Source organism: Nannobrachium achirus, assembly GCF_963921795.1.
Source record: "Nannobrachium achirus genome assembly, chromosome: 1".
Classification (NCBI taxonomy): domain Eukaryota; kingdom Metazoa; phylum Chordata; class Actinopteri; order Myctophiformes; family Myctophidae; genus Nannobrachium; species Nannobrachium achirus.
Window position 1 is genome coordinate 55,149,285 of NC_137810.1, and position 17,518 is coordinate 55,166,802.

General features: G+C 42.2%; 1 protein-coding gene across 1 annotated transcript; it reads right to left on the reverse strand.

Moving 5' to 3' along the window:
- Positions 1-368: 368 nt before the first annotated feature.
- On the reverse strand, positions 369-17,208 carry mef2b (myocyte enhancer factor 2b; the record flags this gene model as incomplete). The annotated part of the gene is made up of 9 exons (XM_080726223.1): positions 17,198-17,208; positions 10,270-10,350; positions 9,205-9,408; positions 6,566-6,694; positions 5,415-5,604; positions 3,832-3,980; positions 3,077-3,191; positions 1,851-1,962; positions 369-705 (listed from the first exon to the last, which is right to left on the reverse strand). Exons 2-9 carry the CDS (start codon positions 10,321-10,323, stop codon positions 369-371), a joined length of 1,290 nt encoding a protein of 429 aa, XP_080582349.1. The 5' UTR covers positions 10,324-10,350; positions 17,198-17,208.
- Positions 17,209-17,518: the final 310 nt, after the last annotated feature.

Here is a 17,518-nt window from a genome sequence, read left to right on the forward strand (position 1 = left end):
TTTACAAAAGAAAACCCTTAACAAATTAAAGCGAACAAAAGAGCGACGCCTGTAGGCATTTATTCATAGGATCAATCAGAGTTGTTCATCACCCAGGAGAGACCAGCTCTACATGAGGAGGCACAGAGAGGCTGGGATGATGCAGATGAATGGAGCCCATCTCCCTATACGCGCACGTGTGTGTGTGTGTGTGTGTGTGTGTGTGTGTGTGTGTGTGTGTGTGTGTGTGTGTGTGTGTGTGTGTGTGTGTGTGTGTGTGTGTGTGTGTGAGAGAGAGTGAGAGAGAGAGAGAGAGAATTAGGCCTGGTTGGAGGGCTGATAGCTATAGGTGAAAGGCAGGTGGCGGAGGTTTGGACTGTGCCAGCCAGCTATCTTTGCCACCCATCACTGATTTCTAATTGCCTGAGAGGCAGCCCGCTCTTCTCCTCGTCCCCGAGTTGCTGGAGCACTGGCGGGTAGCCAGCTTTGCCAAACTCCTTCCTCTCATTGGTGGGGTAAGGTTCCGGAGGAGTGTGGCGAGCAGAGTCAGGGTTGCTCATTGGAGAGTGGTGCTGCCTAAGGTGGTGGTGCAAGGGTGGGGACGTGGGAGAGGACATGTGCTCAGGGGAGGTGCGCTCTGATTTGATGCTGAGGTTCAGGGAGGGGAGAGACGGAGAGGTCGGGGTGGAGGTTTGGGAGGGGAAGGAGCACCCTCCGCTGGTCATCCTGGAGAACAGCCGGAGAACAGAAAAAAGGAGAGAGTCAATTGTGTGAAGAAAATAATAATAATAATTGTATTTTGTATTACAATTGTATACTTACTGCCTGACTATATTTACTAAATGCATTGGGTGCGGCTTGAAGAGAACTTAATTCATTAAACATCTTAAATAAAGCAAAGATGAAAAACTTTCAAAGGACATTTTGTAGGATGACTGGCATTTCATTACTGCTTCCACTTTAGCCGCTTTTGGATTACAGCTATTAGCCCGACACTACACGGCACTGCACCGCACAGCACTGCACCACATTTTAATATCTAGCTTTTCCACTGAACAGTATCCCCTCCCACTACCCTCTTCCCCTCTCGTCCCGGAAGAAATGTATGTCCCTGTCAACATCAGCATCAACATCTCTCTCTGTAAACACAACGGGTGAGTACTTGCCACTTTTTGTTTAGTCATATTTGAAGCCAGAAAGACAACATATTATACTAACGGTATCTAATTGATTATTATTTTTCCATTCATGTCATTCTATGGCATACATGGGCAACTGGCGGCCCGGGGGCCACATGCAGCCCTCACCTTCACTTAATGTGGCCCTCAAGTTAATACTGGAATACTGATATATTATTGATTTCAGCTGTTACAATTCCAAACATGACCTGCTTTAATTCCGTCAGTCTATATTAGTAGCTTAATGACTAGTATAGTAGGCCTAGTATTAAAATGTATAATGTTTAGCTTCATAGAGTCAATATGAAAATATAACTAAATGTGTTTGAAATTCAATCAAAATGTTACATTTCAGGATTCCAATTAAAAAATTACAAAAAATAATTCAGGATTCCAATTCAAAGGATTCAAAAATAGCCGATCTACAAGCTCAAAACGCATCGCAGCGCGATGCGTTTTGAGCTTGTAGATCTGCTATTTTTTTTTTGTATGAGATACTAGAATGACAATGTAGGACCTAGCAATATGCAATGTGGCCCTCTGGAGTGAAGGTGGAAAGATAGTGGCCCTCACCCTCATCAAAGTTGCCCATCCCTGTTCTATGGTAATAGAGGGAATCAATATGCATGCAGTAACATGGATGTTTGAGTCCATATAGTTTGTTATTATGTATAGATGTATAGAAGTCCTTACACTGGGCTGGCATGAGGACCGTGTGGCTCCAGCACTGGAGACGTTGGCTGCCAAGGATTAACCTGTCCTCGCTGTAGACCCACGGGGTGGGAGAAGCCTGGGTGGCTGTACTCTGGAGAGAGATACAAAAGTAGATCATACATGAAACAAGAAAAGATAAGTAAAGAAGAAAAAAGAGATTGTCACATGTTAATATCATTGCTTCATGAGATGAGCATTTTCTTTTAAAATTTCTATTCTATTTCCCCCTCAATTAGATAGCCTATATATGGTATGTTGTTATTCTGGCTTCAAATATTATACTTACTCTAAATCCTAGTCTTTTTCTCTTTTTTTAAGATTTGTTTTTGGGCTTTTTATGCCTTTATTTGATAGGACAGTAGACTGACAGGAAATGAGGAGAGAGATGGGGAATGACATGTGGCAAAGGTCGTCCGGATCGGGAATCAAACCGGCGACGCCAGCAGGCATCATAGCCTAGTATATGGTATGCGCCTTGACCACCAGGCCAGCGGGCGCCCCACTCTAATTCCCAGTCTAATACTTTGTTGAATGTTGACTAGCAAAACTAGCCGATGTACAACGTCACACATTGTGACGTGTTGTGAGCTTGTAAATCAGCTATTTTCATTCATTAAAAGAATATATAAATAAATATTTGTTTAACTTTTTGCCTATAAGCCTAAAATAGTGATGCCATGTCCTGCTCCATCTAGCTCAGATGGTTCTCTTAAAGGACAACTTTAGTTTTTTACAACAAGGGTTCATATTTTAGATTGTAATTAAATAATATAAAAGGTGAGTGTTAAAATGATTTCATTTACTTCTTTCAATTGTTTAAGAGATTCTTATTTCAGTGGTTGGGGGCATGCGTACAAGTGGCTAAATATGTCATTTTACACAGAATAAGCCAATCCCAAGATACAACTCAACCTTTCATGGTTGGATGTGACTTATGGGGGCTAGAAGTGTTACTGTAAATAGCAAAAAAGAAACTGCAGGCTTATTGTGTCTAAAAAGACGTATTTAGCCACTTGTAAGCATGCCTCCATGCGTACGCATGCCCCACATTTTAGCACGGTAAACGCGATAAAACAATAGAACGAAGCAAATGAAAACATTTTAACACTTTCTTTTCTCTAATTACAATCTAAAATATGAACCCTTGTTGTAAAAAAACAAAGTTGTCCTTTAACCCCATGGCTGCTGGTGCTGATCAGACTTACCAGAGGATCCTGGGGAAGAGAGGCCGTAGCCCCCCAAACTATGGCCCAGCAGGCCTGCTTTCCCCATGGCTACCATAGAGCTGCCTGGATGCAGTCCTTGGTACAACAGGCCTCTCTAATGAGCAGAGAGACAGAGAAACATTGAGCACGGAACTAGGGCTGTCACAATTATTACATAATCGTCTAATCGCAATTATTTGAGATAATCGCAATTATTTTGCATAATCGTCATAATCGTTTCCATGTTGAGAAATGTTAATATAGTTACAAACACTTTCAAAAAGTAGTGGAAATAGCAGATCTACAAGCTCACGCGACGCGTTGTGAGCTTGTAGATCGGCTATTTCCACTATCAATGTTCTTTTTTAAGTATAAAGTTGTCAAATATGTCAGTAAGTTCTTTGTATATTTAAGTTATGTGTCATGATTGCCAAGTGCAAATTCAAAGCCTAAAAGCCAAACAGGAATGTAATTGTCAACGACAAATACACAATTAAATCGTTAATCGCAATTATTTGAGTGACAAATAATCGTCATGTAAAATGTCCTAATCCTGACAGCCCTACACGGATCACAGAACAGTGATCTCAGCATGAAGACTTGGGGCACCATGAAAAGACATTGCAGTGTTGACTGTCAATATCAAACTGTACACACACGCAAATGTCTTTTTTTGTTATACATCTTCACTGAATGCCGTGGCCCGTGATTTTATATCAATAAGCAGTGGACGGACGCGGGTACCGGATCCTTACAGCAGAGCTGAGGTTACTGCGTGTGCCCGCCATGCCAGGATTGCCAGCGTCTCCTCGCAGGTTCTCACTGCCCAGATTCAGCGGCGGTGGAGTCTTCATCTCCAGGGCCCGACTCAGGTTGCCGTGAGAGAACATGGAGTAGCCAATACCTGCACAGCGAGAGAGCAAAGCAGGAAGTGAAAAATGAGATGTGGGTAGAAAAAAAACGTGTTTCACTCACGATATAGTCCTCCATAACCTGCCGTGTTATTCTTTCATCTTTTCTCTTTCTCTCTCTCTTCCCACTTCTAGCCGCCTCCACCTGTGATAAAACAGAACTTCTATTTTTGGACGTAGTATCTGACCTCTATTAAACACCTGGCAGTAGCGATACAAGAGCCCGCGTTAACATTCACAGAACATCCCACAGTGTCTGTCTATGCACTGACACAGCATGCATGTATAACACACACTTCAGAACGCAATTTCTTCCGCTGTGGTTTTCTCAGTGTCAAATGACATCTTGACTCTTATACTTGACACCTGAATCTCCCTCTGGGCCGGGATCAATAAAGGTTTCTCTTATCTTATCTCGCATCATAGAACATCCACACATCAAATAATAGACATGGGCAGTGTGAGGCGATGTGGATAAGAGCTGAGTGGACATGAATGGCAGGACATCATAACAGAACTGGCACCAGATATTGTTTAGTTGAGGGCCAGTTTCACACATGCTTGTAGCCACACACAAGTGCGCACACACGCGCGCACACACACACACACCTACGTACGGCACAAACACACCCACTAACACACGCATGCACGACTGCACGCATGCACGCACAGAAACGCACGCACAAATGCACACACACTTCCGAGTTAACAGTTTGCTTCACTGCACAGCAGCAGGACGACGCTATACGTCTTACATTGTATACATTTCATCAAGGCCCCTGAGGACCATTGAGACTGAGACGCTTGGCCTCTGAGAGGTCACACAGTTGGTTGTCCCAAACATGGGTTTCGAGCTACAGTAGTACTGCGTACAGTGCAGGGACGTGCAGAGAATGTTAAAGAGGCAGGGGCTGAAATTTCTAAAAAGACCTTTTAGTGAAACTATTGAAAATAGCAGACCTCCAAGCTCACAACGCGTCGCGCTACGACGCTTTGTGAGTTTGGAGGTCGGCTATTTTCGGTACTAGATACCACACTAAACTAAGTATAATCAAGTGAATACTGGAGATGTGGTTTACGGCATGTGTATTTCTACAGAGAGAGTTGTGTAGAGTAAAATTCTTTGGATTGCTTCTTTGGAACATAAGATGCTGCATTCAAGTTCAGGAGAGTTTGGACAAGGCAATCCTCTTGAATGCTGCTTTCAAGCATGGCATGGCAAGGGGGCATTTGCATTTCTTTCACCATAGTGAAAACTGCATTCATGGTCTGCAGAGGGCACTTTTTTTTTACAGACAAGTAAAAGGGCAGGGGCTCACGCCCCCTTTGATATCTATGTGTGCACGCGCCTGGTACAGTGAATAATCTGTCAATCAGCCTGCGCCCCTCCAACACACATACACACTAATTATCATCTTGGTCCTCACCAGAGTGTGGAGACATGAAGGCAGGGTGTGTGTGAGTCCCAGCGGGGCCCGCGGAGCCCGGTCTGGGGCCCAGCGGTTTGAAGGCCGGGGGTCTGTGGGACGTCATGCTGGGGCTGGAGGAGTTGGGGAAGCTGTTCTCACAGCCTGCAGACACCAGGAACTGGGCCTCCGGGGTGAGGAGTGACGGGGCCTGTGGAGAACATGTCAGCGGTATGAATAGTACAGTTAGCTGGAACCACTCGTCAAAATGAAACGTGGTGTCGTCGCTGTCGGGTGGAAACCTCATTATGTCCGAAACCGCTCATGGATCCAAATTCAAATATAGCCAGATCTATTCTGCGTGTCGCATTGCAACACGTTTCGAGCTTGTAAATCTGCTATTTGTGCTGCTTTTGTGACACTGTGGTATGATGGAGTTGGTCAATGATTTAAAATATGGAGATACAAGGTTTCTGCCTGGCAGCAATGATATTCTAGATATTTTAGAGAAGCTGGAAGTGCACCTTGTTTTTATTTTATTTTTATGTGGCTCATCTTATAGCTTTTCTTTCTTTTTCTATTTTTTCAAACAGAATTCAGTTGCCTCTATGTATTGCAAGTATGTTTACTTCTACAGCAGGGGTGGGCAACTTTGATGATGGCGAGGGCCACTACCGGTATATGTTCACCTTCACTCCAGAGGGCCACATTGCATATTGCTACGTCCTACTTTGTCATATCTCATACAAAATAAGCAAAAATAGCAGATCTACAAGCTCAAAACGCATCGCGCTGCGATGCGTTTTGAGCTTGTAGATCGGCTATTTTTGCCTCTTTTGAATTGGAATCCTGAATCATTTTTTGTAATTTTTTAATCGGAATCCTGAAATGTAACATTTTGATTTGATTGAACGCATTTAGTTATATACTTCATGAACCTAAATACAAATACATTGGACATAAAAAAAAATACATTTTAATACTACTAATCTTTTAGAATTCACAAATCGGTGCTGTGTATGTGTGTGCATGTGTGCCCGGCTTGGCTCGGTGTCTGTGTGTAAAAGCAGGCATGAGTGCATGCATGCGTGTGTGTGTGTGTGTGTGTGTGTGTGCGTGCGTGCGTGCGTGCGTGCGTGCGTGCGTGTGTGTGTGTGTGTCTTAGGACTAACGTAGTAGCGCTGTCGGGCCACAGAGAGGTCCATGCCCTCGCTGAGAAGACATTTGTCCGTTGCCACCTGCATGCTCTCCTCACTCTCCACCTCAGAGGCATCCAGACCCAGGCCTTTCCTACGCAGCGTCTGAGAGAGAACAGAGAGCACACAGCATGGAAAGCTATCAACGTGGAGAGAACTGACACATAAGCCTATAAACCTTATATCTGATTTTCAAACTAACAATGCAAAGTAAAAATTATGCTTCAAAGGACAATGCCAATGTTACATGTCAATGACCACAACCTCGACAAGAATAATAAAAAAAATCACGTTTGTTTTTGTTTTGTCCATATTCAATAAAGATCCTTTTCTAAAACTAAAAGTATCTGTCTAGTCTATTCAAGCAAAAGTTTTAATTGCAGCATTTAAGAAACTAATTGATTTCATTAAGTGTAATGAAATCAATGCACAAATTTGAATGACTTTTATTAGAATAATACAGATATTTTAGATCAAATAAACGTTAAACTCTCGTAGTGTTTTCCCAAACCGTTTCTTTTTTTTCAAGATTTGTTTTGGGGCTTTTATGCCTTTGTTGAAAGGACAGTAGACTGACAGGAAATGGGGGTAGAGATGGGGAGTGACACGTGGCAAAAGGTTGTCCGGATCGGGAATCGAACCGGCGACACCGCCAGGCATCCATGGCAATGCCTAAGTGGTATGCGCCTGGACCAGTAGGCGCCCCTTTTCCAAACCGTTTCAACATGAATGGCAGTAAATTATGTTTAAAGGTGTAGGCAGATATCTACTTATAGATTATATACATTATATACATTATATACATTTACGACGGGCAATCCCTGCAAGAAGTCAAAATTAGACTGGTATGGTCCTTTAAGTGTAAAAGAAGTAGGTTGGGAGTGACTTATTGCCGGTATCACATGGGAGTCTGCAGGGGCGTCACACCAAATTCTGGGCCCTGGGTACAAGGATTCACTGCGGGCCCCCCATGAATGTTAACTATTGAAAAATAGCAGATATACAAGCTCACAGCGCGGCACGAGTGCCGGGCTGCAAGCTTGTAGATCTGCTATTTTTCAAAGATTGTGAAAAAGTGTGCAAGAAACCCATGTTTCCATGTCAGTGATGCTCACACTTTTTCAAAATGATATGAATTTGGCCATGGACCCCCATCTCAAAATATTTAGTTCCAGGGACCCCCCCGGAAGCAAAATTTGAGTTACAAATGTCCGCTTAAAAATACATATTTGCACACATTTTCACGACTTTTTCAAAAATAGCAGATCTACAAGCTCGCAAGCTTGTATATCTGCTATTTTTCAATAGCTAAAGTTACTAGGGCCCCTCCACCTTGGGCCCTGGTAACTCAGTCCCACTTTCCTACCCCTTGTTGTGACGTCCCTGGGAGTCTGTCCCCATTACAACGTGCTAACTAGATGGATTGCTGTGGTGGAGAACCACACCTACCATCAGCTCCCAGCACTCGCCGCACGCATTGCCGCACCCAAGCATACGCTGAGTTGGCAGTGCCCAGGATTGTATCATCGTACCCATGACCTTGTGAGAGTAGGCGAGAGCTCCCCACTGACTGAGCTAACCAGAGTTCAAGTGTAATAGGACTGCCTTTGCTTCTCCTGTGATCACAGCTATTCCAGTGCCTCCAAGTAGGGACGCAACTATCGATTGTTTTATAAGAGGGTATTCTATCACTGCACATTTTTATTTATAAAAAATGTAGATGTGCGTTTTTTTTTATATAATTATTTTTTTATTTCAATGTTTTATGTATCAACAACGATGTCAAAAATGTGTCAAAATAGTAGATCTATACAAGCTCCCAATGTATGCGATCCGACATGTTTGTGGCATTGTAGATCAAAGATGTTGACTATTTTAATAGGGATAGATTATTATTAATTAATTGAATTTAAAAAGGAATTATAATAGTTTGAAAGTAAAAAGTAAAAGTAAAAAAGTATTGGTATCAAAATGAACTTATAAAGTAGAAAGTACTCATTTTGCAGAATGTCCTGTTTCATAAGCGTTCTAACGCTAAATGTATAAAATGTATTAAAATCTTTTGAAAATAGTGGATCTACAAGCTCACCATGCATTGCGTGGTGAGCTTGTTCTTTTAAATGGACGAAATATATTCAAAAGTAAAAAGAATACCTCAAAATCGTACTTGAGTACAGTACTTGAGTAAATGTACTTTGTTACTTTACACCAGTGGTTCTCAAACTTTTCAGGCCGCGAACCCCCAAATAATAATATTTTAACTGGGGACCCCCCCACCCTGACGAGCACTAAGAGTTGAGGCATTACATTTTGCATAACACAGAGGGCCACAACGTGAGCCTGTAGATCGGCTATTTTCACAATTTCTGCCTCTAATATTTGACAATTTGGCCAATGTTTAATTTGTTATTTTAGAGGTATTAAAAGGTCCTTAAATTGTCACTTTAGAAATGTGTAGATAGTAGATACCCTCTATACACTAAACGTTATCTTGGTTTGTTTACTGTTGAGTGAGAAAACAATGTTTCACATTAAGCTAATCATCTGGGGACCCCCCCAAAATAACCTGGGGGTCCCGACCCACAGATTGGGAACCACTGCTTTACACCACTGACCTCTAGTATGTCGGTGTTGGTGCGGCTCTCGTGAGGCTCGCTGTACTCGGTGTATTTGAGCAGGACCTTGTCCATGTCTGTGCTGGCGTACTGGAACAGACGGTTGGTGCTGTTGAAGATGATCAGGGCGATCTCGCAGTCGCACAGCACGCTCAGCTCGTAGGCTTTCTTCATCAGGCCGAACTTTCGCTTCGTAAAGGTCACCTGGAACAAGAGCAACGTCGTTGTTTTCCATCAACCCGTCCAATCTTAGGTTTTACACACTTTTGGTAAAGATAGCATTCAGCATCATGATAATGATAGAAGTCAGTAAACCTAATTTGATTGTCATGTATAGTTTCAATTTACAGATGTTTTATTTATTACACTGTTTAGAGTCTAAACTTTAGACCAAGGGTGGGTCCTCCAAATCTTTGTGGTAGAAACTGTTTTCGCCTTTTTTATATGAACCACTTGAACCCTAGCGTCCATATTCGGAGAACTTTAGACAAAAATAGCAGATCTACAAGCTAACAACGCGCTGCGAGGCGTTTTGAGTTTGTAGATTGGCTATTTTCGGCAAAGAGGTTTGGTGGAGAGCAGAGTGAAATGTCAAGTTTAAGTAAATACGGTTCAAGTGGTTAAATATCTGACATGAATCCAAAATACACTGATGACTGTGCTGTCAAAGGATGAAACTATATGGAATCTATGAAAATGTTGTGGGGGTCCCTGCTTCATCTCTCTCTCAAGTCTCAACTAAGGGGTCCTTGGCCTGAAAACATTGAAGACCCCTGTTTAGACTGATGACAGGTTCTTGGTTTACCTATGACCCTAGATTACTATTTCTATGCATTTGATGTATTAGCCTACCTCGTGTTTACTTTGCTTACTGTAAATCTTTCTGGATTAAGAGTCTGCTAAATGTCTAAATTACAAATTGCTGAATAATCAAAAGATACTGTAAATATTAATGTAATGTAATGTGTTTTCTTTCCTAAAAATAAATTACCAGAGTGAATGAGGAGAATAAACAAACACATCAAATGAAATCACAACAAAATATGACATTATGCAAGGGCCCACCTGTCGATTCCTCTGGTCAAGAATACGAGAGATCTGTATTTTCTTTCGACCCATTCTTTCCACTCTCCGATACTTCGTCACCTGTGGCAAGCACAATATTTTTTTATTTGGATTTGATTTATACCACAGCGCAGAATATCAACACACACATTTTATAATACTGACTGACAAGTCATTTAAGGATTGAAAAAGCTAGATCAGAAGGATAGGGTGAATACAGTCTTCATCACAACATAGGAAACTGAAGCCATTCAAGTCACAGGGGAACACAGCTTGATGGTCAGCCAGTTACTGTGTCAAGACTCTGCCCCATTCCAGTAGCGTCATTCCAGGCCTTATCAAAACAACAGCACCAATGGTCAGTAGTATGGCCTTAACCTTATATTATTCTGATGGGAAAATGTAATCTGTTTGGTTTAAGTGACTCAAGTCCCACCCTCCCCCCATGCTAATGGCAGGGTGTTTATTTTTACCAGCATGAGGCGATGCGGTCTAAAGTTAGAGCGGCCCTTGCCTGGCCCGCAGTCCACGCAGCCTAACGCCCCCACAGTCTGGGTTACCCCAAGGCTGCACTGTGCTGCTCGGCCCCGAGAGACAGGGTGTAAAAATACATTATGAAAGCTCCCTTTAAAGGTAGAGTGAACCCTGTTGAAAACTGTGTGTTTTTTAAAAATGACCACGGGAACAGTTTGCTAAAGCTATTACCACCCCCTCCTCTCCCATGTTCAGCCAAGTAACACACACAAAAAAAAAAAAGATGGTGGGGGAGGGGGAGGGGGGGGGGGTTGGGCATAGGGGCAGAGACCTGGCAAGACGAGGAGGAAGAACTATATGGCTCATCCTGGGAGTGCCCTCGTGTTGAGACTAAGGGCTGTATTTTGATTGTTTTAAGTACCAGCTCTTATGCATTAACTTAAAGGCCTGTCCATACTGTCACCAAAAGCGACTTCACCGTGTCTCTTTTTGCCTGAGAGCTCCGACTTTCCGACGTGCAGCTTTCCGAACTCTAATTCGGGGTAATGCTTTTCAGAAGATGCGAGTGACGTCATTTTGTAGTTGAACCGGAACTTTTCCAACGAAGATTTGGCGGTCAGAGACAGTATGGACAGGCCTTCAAGTTAAAGCATAAGAGCTGGTGCTTAAGAGAATCAAAATAGAGCCCAAATTATGACTTATTGTTGTACAAATATCTGCACTATATGGAACCTTTGAAATCAGATTGTTTCGGTTTTATTGGTGCACTTTGTATCCCCTGCAATATCACATTCACATAGACGAATACATAATTATAACAAAACAAACCTTGACAGTTCTCTTCGTCCGTAGACTGCACTATCAGTCTGACCATGTTAAGTGGCTGTCTGACTTCTTTGACCTCGGTGCAGCACAGTACAGTACTGATTCAAAGCCCAGAGGACCGTCCTCTCCTCTGGTTTTCCCCCTCATATTGGACATGTATGACCCTTTCTATATTTGGTTCCCTGTTCTCCTGATGGTGAGCGGATATGGTGCCTGCGTTCCCACGACTCCAAGAAAGTGCCCGATGCCCCGACGGCCCACGCTTGGCACACAGACATCCGTAGCATGTCTGCAGGAATCCACCTCATCATTACCTTATAAAGATCTGGATGTGCACTAGACCGAATCGTCCACAGAAGCACACCTTAACGATAACAGATAGGGCTGTCACAATTATTACATAATCGTCTAATCGTGATTATTTGACATTATCGCAATTATTTTGTCATAATCGTCATAATCGTGAATGTTGAAAAATTTCCGAAATAGTGGAAATAGCAGATCTACAAGCTCACAACGCGTCGAAACAAAAACACAATTAAATCGTTAATCGCCAATTATTTGAGTGACAATTAATCGTCATGTAAAATGTCATATCGTGACAGCCCTACAGAAAGAGGTGGACGCACGTTGCACTTTCACGTGTTTGTCTACAGCAGGGGTCTTCAACGTTTTCAGGCCAAGGACCCCTTAGTTGAGAGAGAGATGAAGCAGGGACACCCACAACCTGTTCATAGATTCCATATGGTTTCATTGTTTGACAGGCAGCTCAATAATCAGTGTATTTGGATTAATGTCAATTTGTGTTTTCATATATTTAACCACTTGAACTGTCAATACTAAAGTTGACCTTTCACTCATACAGTCTTTTCTTTTTCCCCTCTACACCAAACCTCTTTGCCAAAATAAAATAGCCGATCTACAAGCTCACAACGCCTCGCACAGCTTGTAGATCTGCTATTTTTGGCTAAAGTTCTCCGAATATGGACGCTAGCGCTCAAGTGGTTAATATAAAAAAGGAGAAAAACAAGTTTCTATCTCACAAAGATTTGGAGGACCCCCTGTAGTAACTCTGAGGACCCCCTAGGGGTTCCGGACCCCCTGTTGAAGACCCCTGCACTACTAGACCGAATCGTCCACAAAAGCACACCTTAACAATAACAGAAAGAGGTGGACCTGCACGTTGCACTTTCACTTGTTCATCTAAGTCAGTCAGACAGACATCATCATCAGTGCTGACTCGCCGTGACACTTCTTGGAGTACAGTGGGTTGTTGACCAGAAACTTGTTGTTGACCAGAGCTGGTCAGAAATAGATCCAACCCTTTGGTTTCCACCCTGAAGTCAACTGACAACACACAGAGCTTTTAATCTTATTTTTAAACAAAAGCGACAGGTATAATCTAACCACGTATATCATCTAGCGGAGAGAATAAAGGGAAGTGGGGAGGTGACTGCTGAAGATCATCGGAGTGATCTTTATCTCAGACTCCCCTCGTATACAGAACTACACCACCAGCAGCAGCACTAGCAACTTCAGAGTCAGACAGCCTTTCTCGCCCGCATGGCTGGTTGGTCAAATATAGCGTAACCTCCAGCCAAACGGTAAAGAGTTTGCAAGAACTCTGTGGTTGTGTAGGTTTTGGTTCTTTTTTTTCAAAGCCGTATGGGAACCAGCCAGTAAAAGCATGTGCTGTGTGCATCTGCTAATTCTGGATATTCCTGTCCCATGCGACAACTGCAGCTTGAGGTCAAGTCTGTGAGCGCTTACATGCCCCCAGGACAGCATCCACCTTGTGTGTGTTTAACCTCCGGTGTGAAGCCAATTGTCTGACGGACTTACACTCAAAACCCCATGTTAATTTAACAAATTCAAGGTGTTAAGAGAAAATAAACTATGTTTGATAGTTGACTGATTCACAAAAACCTCCGGGCAAATGCCCCACAGCACATATTTGGTGAACTAATGACAAGAATCTAGTGAACTGTCATTTGGGATAGAATTCCCGTGTGCTCTGTAGCCTCTGTAATAGCGCAATTATTGCACACACACATTCACACTAGCAGTGGCCCCAGGGTATATGTAGCAGGGACGTGCTGGGCCCCTGATTCAGCCCGGGAAAACGAGTTAGAGAGGCCCTCATTGCGCGCTATAGAGAGAGATCTCTCTCTATAGCGCTGCTGCTACTCAAAGATTTGTGACAAAGTGACAAGCCAGTGGGCCAATTACATGAGTTATATTTCATCGTTGTTAGGTGGAAACCTTGTATGTCCAAAACCGTTTGTTAAGTATTTATCATTTTAAAAATGATTTAAACTAGTGAAAACAGCCGATCTACAAGCACACAACGCCTCGCACCGCGAGGCGTTGTGTGCTTGTAGATCAGCTGTTTTCACTACTTTTGTGCAAACAGTTTAATTTTTACTTTTGTGCAAACAGTTTAATTTTTTCCTAATGGCTGGCCTGGACCGGCCGGGAATGAACCGGCCGTTCGGGAGTTGTCCCGCTTTTCCCAATGGCCAGCACGTCCCTGATATGTAGCTTCTATGGGGAGAGACAAGGCCGTTTCCTCTGACACCTTCCCGGAGGCTACAGTGGAAAGTACTGAACACACACACATAAACAAACGCACCTATAGCACATAGTACTACTACAGTACATGCATCTATCCCCGAGGAGTGGGACCTCCCGGGTAAGCACTAGAGATCTCATTGGGACAACACTGAGTGTATACTGACAACAAACTGTCTGAGTACACAGTACAATCCTCTAGTGTTCATTTAACATTGATAGTGTACAGAAATTATTCGGACCCAAATATATACATTTGTGTAACAACACACTGTATATAGTCGTTGTCGGGTGGAAATCTTGTATGCCGTTCGTTTTGTATTCATCATTTTAAAACTATTTAAGATAGTGAAAATAGATGATCTACAATCAATCACACAACGCCTCAGACCGTGAGGCGTTGTGTGCTTGTAGATCTGCTGTTTTCACTAATTCTGTGTGACGGTCTTGTATAATGAAACAGGCTTTACTTTATGAAAAAACATACACATTTGAAACGTGGAGATACAAGGTTTCTGCCTGACAGCGACGATATATGGGTTTGGTCAAATGCTAGCCTCGGAAACCCAGACTTTTATTTTGACCTTATGAAGTATTGAATCAAATTATGGACATGACTAAAACCATAACACTACATTGCATTTTCTTTTGTCTTTTCATGGAAATTCCTCCTCTTGGATTTTCATGTATCATCTCTGGAGAATGCTAGCTTTGAGTAAGTCATTTGTATATTTGAAAAAAGAAAAGGTTAATTCTGCCTAAAGAGAGGGCTTAGGCTACATTCAACAAACTGGATTCAAAACCGCTATCACTTTTTCAATATCATATTATGGGTACTGTAACTGTGGCGTTGCTCACTAAGCTATGTTCATATCATTACGTCTTAAGGCATGTGATGGGTAAGATGTAACAGTGAATCATTCTGAAGGGATGCCATACACAGAGTCAACCCATATTTTAATACACTTTAAATAACCCCGTTTTTGAGCGGTGCTAACCGCTCCTACATCTGGCATAGTCTGTTTGTCCCGTGTCTGTCCAGACTGTCATTGGTCAATTGGTGTCTGTTTGTACGTCCAGGGTCACATTGGTCAAGCTTCGCGGGACGCCTAATTAAACTCATAAATAGCAACGCTCACTTCAAACTGGGTGTGATTTCTTTATGCTGATCTATTTAGCTAAGATTAGGTCTTTATTTCTACATGTATTTTGTCTATGGATTCAAAATAGAAACGTATGAATTGATTTAGTAAGCTTATGCTCTAGCTACCATGGAGGACTACATTTAAGCATGCCGTTTGTAGCATAACTCTGAGCACATGTGAAATGTGGCCCACGACCAGAGCAGTGCCCAGCCCTGTTTTCACTATGAGTTGCATTATAGTCATCTCATCTATACTCACTGACAAGAGGCGAAACTAGGCTCAAGAAGACTACCGGTATATGTCCAAAAATAGAAGAACGGAATCCTATTTGCATGAACCAATACGTACACAAACCCGAGGAGAAGAACATGACGAAGAGAACTGTTATGGTGAAACATTCAAGAAACAACCTTCAAATAAAAAAGGAAATGTTTTTTTTAAAGAGGAAGACCCAATGAATAACATAGCCTATAACACATATTACATACGTCAATGACTTCATCACAGGTTCTATGACAGATATTAGAGTGTGTGCCAAATCTCCAGTATCTCAAGTATAGTAGAATTTGAGAAAGAGATGTTGTGAGGACAATGTTTCCTGGTCCTCTCAAGAGCAATGGTTGTTTGATGGTAAGACAAAAAGATTTAGGAGAGTTATGTGTACAACACAGAAAAGATTGAGGTTGTTGTTAGGGTTAGGAATAGGCATTTAGAGGTTAGGTTTATGGAGTTTGCCTCATATAGATGTGCATGCACCGAAAACAGCCGATCTACAAACTCACAACGTGTTGCGTTGCAGTGCTTTGTGAGCTTGTAGCTCATAAAATCGCTGTAAAATGTGTGTGTGTGTGTGTGTGTGTGTGCGTGCGTGCGTGCGTGCGTGCGTGTGTGTGTGTGTGTCACATCATCAGGGTCAGACAGTTCGTGGTGGGTTAGAGACATGGTGAGGAAATATTTGTCTAATTTTAACATGAGTTAATTGAATTGCTTTGATATTTCTGATAGAACCAGAATAGAAAAAGGCCATGAGTTAAACAGTTTTAAAACGTTTTTTTTTTAAGGATGGATTTTGATGTTCTTTTGCTGTGATCATAGGCTTAAACTGTCTGCAGCCCGTGTAGGCTACATGGTACAGTGAAAGGAGAAAAAAAGGAGTATTTTCTTTAATACCCATTTTCTTTTACCACATAATCTCCGTCGTGAAAAAAGTGCCTTTCAGATCAAAAAGGAATGGCTGTGTCTATTGAAAACAAACAAAAAAGACAAGATGCAAAGTCACTTGAGTGGCTTTGCATGTTAAATTCAGGTAACATTTTATCCATCCAGCCATTTATTTATCTATCTACCTGTTGAAAGATAAAATGTTGCTCTTTATAGCTATAGGCTATATCAGGCAGTGGAATTCAAATATGACAAAGAATTGAGAAACATAAAAATGTGTGCTGTTTTTCTCAAGTTTAAAAATAGTGGCAATAAATAAGTCATAATGGCAAATCAGATGTTAACATCAATCCTCAAACATCAACTAAAATATATGAGACATGTCTATTTCATGATGACAGATTTAAAACGGCTCATAACTAGCCTATATATAAAAATGCTAAAATCTGCAGAGCTTAGACACGTTTGCATGCAGTCAATTATCAATTTGCTGACATCATTCGGCACGCACACGTTAAGAATAGCCTGCCCGTCCCCAAGTTACCAAGCATCTCTGTCTATTTTAGCTGCATTGATGGGCTACTTGTAATAACTACATTGGAAGGCAAAGTATAACAGCAGTGTATTAATATGGTTATATAAGCGCTCTATTGTTTGTTTCAACCCTATAAGATCTAAAACACTTTAATAGGCTATATTTTATGACAACAATATGAAATAAAAAAACTAAACTAAACAGCATCTTATCTCACCTGTTCCTTGATGTGACTGATTCTGCGTTCGACCTCGTTGTTAGGCTTCAAAACGACAGTGAAAGTTCCTTGTGAGGTTTTCTCAGACAGCCACCCTGCAGAGAGTCCAGCCTCGAAGGGAAGCAGCAGATAAAGAGATCAGAATGATGTTCACCTGATGCGCTGCTCGATGCTGATCCTTCTTCTCCTCTCCAACAGTCGCGCGCATGCACGTCAAACAGCTGCAACAGCTGGCAGCAGAGTCGAGCACAGCAGACCATCTTTGACATGATGACCGATCTAGAACGCCTCCTCGCGGCGATGTCATTGGCTCATGTGCTC